The 11685-nt window shown below is 39.9% G+C and overlaps 1 protein-coding gene across 3 annotated transcripts in view; it reads right to left on the reverse strand.

Moving 5' to 3' along the window:
• cntfr (ciliary neurotrophic factor receptor) overlaps nt 1-11685 on the reverse strand; it is a 386945-nt gene that overhangs the window by 198091 nt on the left and 177169 nt on the right. For all 3 annotated transcript variants that reach the window (XM_048599588.1, XM_048599589.1, XM_020527146.2), the window contains exon 3: nt 10067-10145. In XM_048599588.1, coding sequence (XP_048455545.1) covers nt 10067-10145 — 79 coding nt within the window. The remainder of the gene's footprint in view (nt 1-10066; nt 10146-11685) is intronic.

The raw sequence follows: 11685 nt of genomic DNA on the forward strand, positions 1-11685 counted from the left end.
ATGTATAGGTAGGGTTAAGAGGGATCTGGGCCAAATGCTGGCAAATGGGACTTGATCAGTTTAGGATATCTGGTCAGCATGGACGAGTTGAACTGAAGGGCTGTTTCTGTGCTGTATAACTCTATGACTCTAATTACAAACAACTTGCAGCCAGAATATAGTTGTTACCTGCTCACATGCTCATTAAGCAAAATGTTAGTGGATTAAATGAAATCTCAGCCATTTTAACACTACCATTATGATCAGAATAAAATCAAAAAATGCAGAATGTGGCATGTTTACCTTGCCTTTAAGAGCGTTCATCTTGAACTTAATTTGTGCTGAGTCACAATCCAGTCTGGGTATTTGATGGGTTTTGGGTTTGTAAGCAACACACACAGAAATCAGTTGGTTTGCTACAATGACTGATATTGTGCTTTAGCACTTTAAGTAAACCAACTCACACAGTTAATTAATCCTTGATGAGCAACTGATAATATCATCAGTAACATGACATGATAAAAAGCAGTGAACAGCTGATAAAGCCTCTTGTGTTTGAACAGTCAGTAAGCAAGTTAATTTACAGGTAGAACATATAGTCAGCAATTATTAGGTCTGCTAAAGTGCATGAGACAACCGTTAAGATCTTAGCTTATTGTAGTGGAACCTGTTGAAAACTATTTGCTGGTAAACAGGCAAATCCCTATTGAGAAATCAGTTTAACTCACCTGAGAAAGGTAACTGACCAGGATGTGTACTAAATTGATAGCAAGCAAGGGAAGGTCAAAGGCATATTATTAGAATATTCACCAAATTCCCTGTTTAAAGTGGCTCACAGCAAACCTGCTAACAAAATTTAAAATGTTGATACAGTATTCAGAGCTTTGGTTTCGAAATGCAGGTGTGGCTAATGCAAAAAAACTAACTCTTAAGATTTACTTGGTGATTTGGAACAAATGTTTACACAGCCTTAACATGTCAAGATTAATAGCCGAAGAGCTAATAGATTCCAATTATGAGACAAATTAAGAGGCAACTTCCATAGAATTCAGGTCATTTAGGCAGATATTTACAGGACCTATAGACTTCTTCGTAAGCAACAGGGAGAAAAGGACTGATTGGGATTTCACAAATGAAGAACCAGCAAACAAAATTGTTTACAAAAGCAGAAGTTGCTGGAAAAGCTCAGCAGGTCTGGCAGCATCTGCGAAGAAAATAATCAGAGTTAACGTTTCGGGTCTGGTGATCCTTCCTCAGAACTGTTTTTGTTCCTGATTTACAGCATCCGCAATCCTTTCGGATTTTATTAAACAAAATTGTTTAGCTAGTGATCACATCCAGCCACATGAAAGCTTTCCAGAAAATCTGGCTAGACAACCTGAAGACTTATAGCATCAAGTGCTATACAGGAGGGACACAGATATGAAGCAATCTTCACAGGTAGACAAAGCTTATAGGTTCTGAGTAAGAATGTGATAATCGACACAATCACTCAAAAACCCAGGCCTAGCAAGACTTGTGGAATATATGGGCAGCACAGTGGCTCAGTGGTTAGCATTGCTGCCTCACAGCACCAGGGACCCGGATTCGAATCCATCCTTGGATGACTTGAGAGTTTGCACGTTCTCCCTATATTTCCATGGATTTCCTCTGGGTGCTCTGATTTCCTCCCACAGTCCAAAGGTGTGCAGGTTAGATGGATTGGTCATAGAAAAATGTGGGGTTGTGGCAATCTGGGTCTGAGCAGAATGCTCTTTGGAGGGTCGGTACGGACTCAGTGGGCCAAATGGCCTCTTTCCACACTATAGGTATTTTAACATTCTATATGATCAACTGCATGCATCAAGGGAATACCCAGCTTTCCATCAAATTTTTATGGCATGTGCCAGAAAAGACCATTGATGGAGGCAATGCACTAAGACAAAGCTTCCTGCAAATACAAAGAGCCACGCACTTGGGTGCTTGTCCAAATCCCTGAAAGCGGTAGGTAGGATAGGTTAATAGTCAGGAAGGAATACAGGAGCTTCCCTTCATCAGTCATGACATAGATTATAACAGCAGGTAGTCATTCGGAGATGTAGACAACTTTGTTTAGGCTGCAGTTGGAATCCTGTCTACAGTTCGGGTCATTGCACTATAGGAAGGATGTGGTTACACTGGACCAGGTGCAGAGGGGATTCACCAACATGTTGCCTAAGATGGAGTGTTTCAGTTGTGAAGAGAGACTGGATAAGCTCAGGTTGTTTTCTTCAGAGCAGAAAAGGTTGAGAGGGGACCTGATTCAGTTAAGATTGAGGTGGGGCAGCATGGTGGCTCAGTGGTTAGCCCTGCTGCCTCACAGCGCCAGCGACCCAGAATTGATTCCACTCTTGGGTGGCTGTCTGTGTGGAGTTTGCACATTCTCCCCATGTCTGTGTAGGTTTCCTCCGGGTGCTCTGGTTTCCCCCCCATATCTGAAGGTGTGTAGATTAGGTGGATTGGCCATGTTAAATTCCCCATAGTGTCCAGGGACATGCACGCTATCTGGATTAATCATGGGAATGCAGGTTTACAGAGATAGCGTGGGTCTGGATGGGACCCTCTTCAGAGGGTCAGTGTGGACTTGATGTGCTGAATGGCCTGCTTCCACGGTGTGGAGATTCTATGAGAAGATTATGAGGGTCATGGATGGAGTGGATAGAAAGCAGCTGTTCTCCGTAGTTGAATGCGCATTTGAAGTGTCAGCTATGGGCCAGGTGTTGGAAAGTGGGACTAGTGTAGATTCAAACTAAGTTTTTTTTTAAAATTGTTGCAGACTCAATAGGCTGAAAAGCCTCTTCTGTACAGTATAATTCTATTTCCCAAAAGGAAGACGCAAAAGAAGTATCAATCACACTACTTCTTCCCCGCATAATTCCAGGCCTAAAGCTGAACACATGATTCACACAATCAAAATCCAATCCTCAAATGTAAATAGAAGAACAAGATCTGCACATTACAATGTTACATTTGAGAGTAATACCACCCAGTCCAATTATTCTATCACCAGCAAAGCTCATGCTTGTTAAGCCAGTGCAGACCACATTACCAAATTATTTCCAAAGATCTCATTTTGGAGAGGTTTAGAAGCTGTTTACCAGGACGTTGCCTGGTTTGGAGGGTATTAACTATGAGGAGAGATTGGACAAACTTGATTTGTTTTAAACGAATGTCAAAAGATGAGGAGTGACCTGAAAGAAGTTTACAAAGTTATCAGAGGCATGGATAGAATGGATAGTTGGAGTCCTTTTCCCAGGGTAGACATGTCAATTACTTAGGGGTTATAAGTTTCTGGTAAATGGGGGAAAGCTTAAAGGAAATATCAGAGGTATGTTTTTACACACAAAGCATGGTAATAGCTTGAAGCATGCTGCCAGAGGTAGGGATGGAGGCAGATAGAATTGCACCGTTTAAGAGGCATGATGACAGATACATGAATAGGCAGGGAATAGAGGGAGATGGACAGCGTAAAGGCAACGGGTTTTCAGCTTAGAAAGGCAATGAAACCAAATTTGGCCTGGGCTTCAGGTCAGCACACAGAATCATCATGCTGTCAAGTTTATACCCATTTTGCCTGCAAATCAAACTTCTCGGCAAATCCTTCCCTATTCATGTCCTCAGAACCTCAGAAGTGAGTACCATTAGACGCCCCCTTAACTTTCCCTGTTGCTGGGAACAAGTGAAACATTTGAACTTTTTCTCACACAACTATAATTCTCTTACTTCCGTCAACAGTCTAGAGAATGGGATTTTAATATCAATCCTACGGTAAGGCTACAGAATGTTGATAGTCCACATAGTGATATAACCGATGTTTTGTTAGATCAAACCTTACTATTTTACCTTTATATTCAGTTTTTCTGTATGTAATACTGAAAATGATTTGATTAATTGTTCAAATATTTGCATAATTTGGTACATTTTGATAATAGAGAGATTAAGTTATAGAACTTCAATAAGGCGTTCAACAAGGCTCCTCATGGTAGACGGGTTAGTAAAGTTAGATCACATGAAATACAGGCTGAACTAGCTATTTGGATACAGGACTGGCTCGAAGTAAAAGACAGAGGGTGGTGATAGTGGGTTGCTTCTCAGACTGAAGGCCTGTGGCCAGTGGTGTGCTTCAAGGATCGGTGTTGGGTCCACTGCTTTTCATCTTTTATATAAATAATTAGGATGTGAACATAGGAGGTATGGTTAGTAAGTTTGCAGATGACACCAAAATCAGAGGTGTAGCAGACAGCAAAGAAGGTTACCTCAGAGTACAAAGGGATCTTGATCGGACAGGCCAATGGGTTGAGGTGTGGCAGATGGAGTTTAATTCAGACAAATGTGAAACGCAGCATTTTGGAAAGGCAAATCAGGCAGAACTTATACACTTAATGGTAAATTCTTTGGGAGTGTTGATGAACAAAGAGACCTTGGAGTGTACATTCATAGTTCCTTGAAAGTGGAGTCGAAGATAAATAGGATAGCGAAGAAGTCGTTTGGTATGCTGGCCTTTATTGGTCAGTGCAATGAGTATAGGAGTTGGGATGTCATGTTGAGGGTGCACAGGACATTGATTGGGCCACTTTTGGAACGCTATGTGCAATTCTGGTCTCCCTCCATCGGAAGTATATTGTAAAATTTGAAAGGGTTCAGAAAAGATTTACAAGAATGTTGCCAGGGTTGGAGGGTTTGAGCTATAGGGAGAGGCTGAATAGACTGGGGCTATTTTCCCTGGCGCATCGGAGGCTGAGGGGTGACCTTATAGAGGTTTATAAAATCATGAGGAGTATGCATAGGGTAAACAAACAAGGTCTTTTCCCCAGGCTGGGTGAGTCAAAAACTAGAAGGCATAGGTTTAAGTAATAGGGACCTAAGGGGCATTTTTTTTCATGCAGAGTGTGGTGTGTGTATGGAATAAGCTGCCAGAGGGAGTGGTGGAGGCTGGTACAATTACATCATTTAAAAGGCATCTGGAAGGTGTATGAGTAGGAAGGGTTTAGAGGGATATGAGCCAAATGCTGGCAATTGGGACTAGATTTATTTAGGATATCTGGTCGGCGTGGATGTGTTAGACTGAAGTGTCTGTCTGTATATTTCTATGACTATGACTCTATAACTGCAAATGTTTCACGAAGCGTTATAAAAGGGCAACCTCAAGGTGCAAAGATCTACGATTTATTAATTACTAATTCAAAAAAAAATCTCTTTGCAATTGGTTTTAAGGGGCAAAGTCCCAAGAGTACACAGAAAGACATATGGTTCAAATTCCCTTTAGGCAGCTCATCAGTCAAGATTGGCAGCTCCTTAACTTTTAAATCCACTTCACACACACTTTCTCCTGTGAATCACTTAACCTTTCTCAAGACATCCCAGAATCAGATTTCATCAGTCCATTTTCATTGCCAAGAGGCAAATCCAAACTGTTGTTGACAGCTTTGGAATATTTAACTCTAAACTGAAGAGGAGTGGAAATCCAGCCTCACCTGACTTGCGTAATATATCGGAAGTGAAATCTAGTCAAAAACTGATGCTGGAAACTTGAAACAAAAATAGCAAAGACTTGAGAGGAAAAGTAGGTGAAGCAACAGTTGTTATGGAAACAGATTGATGTTCTTATTTCATGCCTTTACTTTATTTGCTTGAAATGAGGGACTAACATTTATTGCCCATTCTTAATTGCCCTGCGGAAGGGTGGAGAGCCGCTTTCTTAAAGTGCTGCAATCCAACTGGTGTACGTATGGTTAGGTAGGCAGTTCCAAGAATTTAAAACAGTGACAGTGAAAGGACAGTGATTCAGTTCTAAGTCAGGATAGTGAAAATCTTGAATGTGAACTTATAGCCAATGTTGTTCCCATGGGTCTGCTGTCCTTGTTCTTCTCAGCAGTGGAGGTCACACATTCGGAGACTCTATGGCGTGAGTCTTAGTGAGTTATTACAGTGCCTTTTTCAAATGGTGCACAGTCCCAGTGTGTGTTAGTGGTGTAGGATGTGTTCAGAGATGCACTCGCCTGGGCAAGTGCAGAGTATTCCACCATTCTCCTGTTTTCCTAAAATGTAAAACATCACTGGACCTCAACCTGTATTCACAGCAATCCCTTTGACTTTGCCATCTCATGTGGTCTATGTTGTCACACTGCATCAGTTAGAGATCATCTCCTTCTATTATTCATTACCCACCTCTCTTCCAACACCTTAACCCTACTTCCTTCTATTTTTCCTCTTATAACTACGCTCACAAAATCCCAATTGTCTAGCCCTTGGCCCTCATTTTCCACATCATTTTGGAAGCTAGTGGTTGCATCTGAGTCACTCTCACATCATTTCTAATTTCCAAGTCCCCAGTAAAATCATTACTCTTTGACGTATGGCTGGTATTGTTTCACTTCTGCTCCAGTAAGTCTGAAAGACACAGAATTGAAAGAAAATGGTGGACAACTAGTTTAGCCATCGTCTGATGTGTCTGGACTACACAAAATATCATTAAGTATGGCTCTCAAGTGGTAAAATTGCTCAGTATTCTAGGATCAATGGTTCAAGAAGGCAACTCACAATCACCACCACCTTCGAAAGGACAATTAAGAATGGGCAATAAATGTTCACCTAGCCAGCCATGCACACATCTCACGTGATAATAAATAAAATATTGAAATAAGAAAAAATCCTGCTATTCCCATCCACTCCCTCCCTCAGTACCTCATGTTGAACACCACTTGGAAGGGGCACTGAGGGTAACAAGGACACAGGGTGCACTCTTGGTGAGAGAAGCACATTAATGAACATTAGTAATCACTAGATTGTCGTCAAAACCCATTAGTGAAACTAGGTTGTTATTTCACACTTATTTAATCGCTTTACAGAATTTAAATTTCGCATGCTGTCATGGCGGGATTTGGACTCATGTCTCCAGTGCAGTAGCTTGGGTTACTATTCCAGTGACGTCAAACAACTGCAGCATAGTGGTAACTAATTGTTTACCTACAAAAATGCAGACTATTCTCTTGTGTTTTCAGCTTCAGTACCTTTTCAATTAACATATTGCTGTAAAAGTACTGATTGTTGTTGGAAGAGGCCACAGACACAGGTCATTCTCCAACATGTTACAATTTCCTGTGAGATCTCCCCTCATTCTCCTAAACTCCAGTGAATGTAGTTCTAACCAATCTAAACTGTCTTCATACTTCAGTCCTGCCATCTCAAGAAGGAGGAATCAATTATGTTAGATCAGTTGAATCAGTTTACATTATGCTTCATATCCAAGGTGGGGACTGTAGATAAACTATTCTCTTACAGGTGAGCAGTATCAATCCTTATTCTATCCTTATGTGAAGTCCACATATGCAAGAATCAACAGAATGCAATTGACAATGTATATCCTGATTAACTTTCCCCTTCTCTCATACAAGATAAGAGGCAAAGGTTCACATCTAAGATCATCATGATATAGAAAATCAAGCTGGGACCTTCATAATCCTCTGGGGGTCAGTTTCACATAAAGCATTGTTTCCTTTCATCATCTAACCCTTCAGGGAAACTAGGATTTTTACTTTCTGATAAGATAACAGTTTGCTTCAGGAACTAAATCTTCAGTTATTGCCATTCAGACAACAACTGCATTATTTCAGTTTTAATTTTGACTTAATCCTAATTTTGTTTCAAGATATCTTGGGGTGGCACTGTTGCTCAGTGGTTAGCACTGCTGCCTCACAGCAGCAGGGACCCAGGTTCAATTCCAGCCTTTGAGAAGGTAATGCACATTAGGCTAACAAGATATTGGAAGTCAGACGATCGCCTATTTAATACAAGACAGAATTTAGATAAGGGGAGCATTTTCAGTTTGGCGAAGTATGACTAGTAGACTGCCACAGCGCTAGATCCAAAAATATTTACAATATATGTTATTGACTTGGATGAACAATGTGAATATATTATAGCCAGGTTTGAAAATGATATAAAAATAGGTGGGAAGGCATAAAGAGTCTGCAGAGGGTTACAAAGATAGGTTAAGTGTATGGGGAAAAGCATTTGGCAGATGGATTATAATGGGGAAACTGTGAGGTTTTCGGCATGAATAATACAGAAGTTGAATATTATTGAAGTGGAGAAAGACAGCAGAAAGGTACAACACAGAAGGATTTGGGGTTCTTGTGCATAAATGACAAAAAATTAGCAGTGAAGTTCAGTGGCTAATCTGGAAGGTGAATTAAATGTTGGCCTTTATTTTGAAGGAAATGGAGTACATATGTAGGGAGGGCCTACGAGAACTATCCAAGTCCCTAGTTAGACCACACTGGAAATACTGTGAACAGTTTAGGCTCTTTTTCTAAGGAAAGATATACTGGCACTTGAAGCAATCCAGAGAAGGTTTGCTCCGTTGATCCTGGGTATGGAGGGGCTGTCTTGTGAGTACAAATTGAATAAACCGGGCCTGAACTCATTGAAATTTAGAAGAATGACAGTGACCTTACTGAAACATATAAAACATAAAAAGTACCTTAACAGGGTAAATGCAGAAAGATTGTTTTCCCTTATGGGAAAGTTTAGGACCAGAGTGCGTAATATCAGAATGAGGGGTCACTCATTTAAAACAGAGAATTAAGACAGGAATTTCTTCTCACTGAGGGTGGTAAATCTATGGAATTCTTTACCACAGACGGGTGTAGAGACATTAATCAGCAAGGCAATAAAGTATTATGGGGAAATGGCACGAAAGTGATTTCAGGGATTATTCATAGCCACAATTTCACTGAATGGTGAAACAGACTCAGTGGGTTGAATGGACTACTTCCGCTTCCAAATTTTATGGACCAAGTTTCCACGTGAAGCCTGACTAACTTCATGTGTAGAATTACGTACATCATATTTTGTTATCGAAGGCGATTCTCTGAAAAGCAAATGCGCTGATAGCTGAGATTTGATGACAGTTACGACTGGAGGCTCCCGAATTGGAGGATGAATACTCTGGTGGAAAGAAAACTTATATTTGCCAATTGAAGTATCTAAGATCTTAAAAATGTGTCAAACAGTTATAGGCCAATATTTTTAAAAGATTCCACAAGAAGCATATCCGCAAAGTTTGAAGTGATCAAAAAAGGCAGAGCAAATTCAAGAGAGAATTGGATAAATTGTTTGTAAAATAAAGGAGGATGATATTTATTGTGAGTTGAGATATTGGCTCCATGGATTCAAATCATCTATCTCCACGTTCCTATATATATTAAAGGTGAACTTGAAATGATTAATAGCATGTTCTGTAATGACAGAGAGTTGGCATGGAATGCTTTAACTTTGTTTTGATATTGTAATGTACACAATTGTGCATGGATAAGACTGTGGAATTGTATTTTCATAATACTGCAACATACTAAATCTGTGTCAACAGTTTTATTGGAAAGCTCACAAATTGAATACCAGGACTTGAGGTGCTATTGTTTAGAGCTGAATAAACAAACAATATTTCAAGTTCTCAGAATAAAATCTAAATTCAGATTCCTCCAGCAACTAGTAAGAGTCAAAGCCTTTCGTAAAAATCAAAAATAATTACAATGTCAAGACGTTTCTGTTTTAGATACAGATACAAAATTATTTCACAACTTACCCAGTTCGAGAATTTAAAATAGACAAGATGATTAACTTGCTTTTACTAGAGAAATATGATCAAAAGGAGAATAAAATAGCACCTTGACATGTCTAAGGAATGATGTGTTTCCCCAAAGGTAGTCCTTTTATTCAGGTACAAACACCAGGGTAATTTATTGATGATTGATGGAAACAGCTATTTACTAATCCATTGACAAGTTTAATTTTAAAACATATTAATAATAAAAATATTAAACATAATATTAATTTTTAATTAATGCAATACAACAGTGAGGACAGGTTTGGATACAACAGCAGTGCATACCCTAGCTAACCAATTTAGGCTCAAGTTCAAAGAGTAGCCACTTGGGCACGGAAACGCAGTTGCTATCTTTTTGCAATCTCTGTAATTTTGGATTACATTTCTTTCCTCCTTGGAATAGGATTGATTATCAAAAAATGTGGGAATGAGAAGTTAAAGGAAACTTTGTTTACAACTTACCCTGTCCACCATGGCCTTGAGCACACATCACCAGAACAGCCAGCACCACACAGTAGGCAGAAGCAACAATATTTGCCATCTGTCAAGAAAACAATTGGACTCATTAGTGTCAGTCAGGGAGAGAAATTCTGGGACACAATTTACAGAGTATAACTGTGAAGGACCCCTTTTTAAAAAAAGTCTTCGTCCTAGGATTAGCCCATGCAAACCCCAGGAATCAAAGACAAATTAATAACAACAGTCATCCTACATAACAGTGAGAATTATCACTAACCTCCTTGGTTACACTTTTAATGAGAAAAATTGACAGGTAAAAATTTAATTGCCTACAGAAACAGCACACCCAATGTCCCTTTATTGGGTTAATGCAAATCTATAATTATGTCCTCTTTTTCATTGGAGGGATAAAGAATTCTACCACAATGATTTTGAAAATAAACACGTCTGAATAGGGATAATTCTTGCAGTGGAAAACAATAAGTGTCAGCAACTTTTCTTGGATTTATTCAATAATGAAATCGGTTTAGGTTTCAGATTGCAAAAGAATTCAGACACTGCCAACAAGCAATGATTGGGTCCAATGGTGGCAGTGGGGTAGGGGAGGGATGGTATGTGAGGCTGACAGTTGTACTGACAGAGAGAAAACGTGCAGTGAGGCAGAGAAAATGCATCGACAGAAATGAGAAAAATATGCTTAATGCGCAAGGGATAAAACAGAAATAAAGAATGTCAGAACAATTCAGCTCTAGACTTCAGCATAGCCTTAATGTCAATACAAAGAATGTGACAAAGAAGAATGGGTGCTTTCAACATTATGACAGCATTCAACTGAGTATTGTTCCATTTGCATGAGGTAATTGTTCTGAAAGAAGTTAATGGTGAAGCTGCATCAAACCTCAACAATCTGATAATGTCTCAAGATATTTGTGGGGAGGAGGAGCAATTGAACACAGAGTCCCGGTGGAGCCAATTCCATCATGCCTGGCTGGTGACAGTCATTATGATAGGATACATAATTGGCTTAATGGCAGGAGATAGAGACTAATGGTGGAGGGTTGCTTTTTGGACTGGAGGCCTGTGACCAGCGGTGTTCCACAGGGATGGGTTCTGGGTCCTCTTTTGTTTGTCATTTATATAAATGATTTGGATGAGAATATAGAAAGTATGGTTAGTAAGTTTGCAGATGACACCAAAATTGGTGGCATAGTAGACAGTAAAGACAGTTTTTTAAGATTACAAAGGGATCTTGATCAAATGGGCCAATGGGCTGAAAATGGCAGATGGAATTCAACCTGGATAAATGCAAGGTATTGCATTTTGGTAGAACAAACAAGGGTGGGACTGAAACAATTAATGATAGGGCCTTGGGTAGTTGTTCTGGAACAGAGGGACCAAGGGTTGTGGTACATTATTCTATAAAGTTTGCATCACATGTCGACAGGATGGTTAAAAAGGCTTCAGAGATAGTATGAACTCTAGATGCTGGAGAATCTGAGATAACAAGGTGTACAGCTGGATGAACACAGCAGGCCAAGCAGCATCAGAGGAGCAGGAAGGCTGACGTTTCGGGCCTAGACCCTTCTTCAGAAAATGACCCTTCTGAAGAAGGGTCTAGGCCC

Source organism: Rhincodon typus, chromosome 1 (genome assembly GCF_021869965.1).
Source record: "Rhincodon typus isolate 14 chromosome 1, sRhiTyp1.1, whole genome shotgun sequence".
Taxonomy (NCBI): Eukaryota; Metazoa; Chordata; class Chondrichthyes; order Orectolobiformes; family Rhincodontidae; genus Rhincodon; species Rhincodon typus.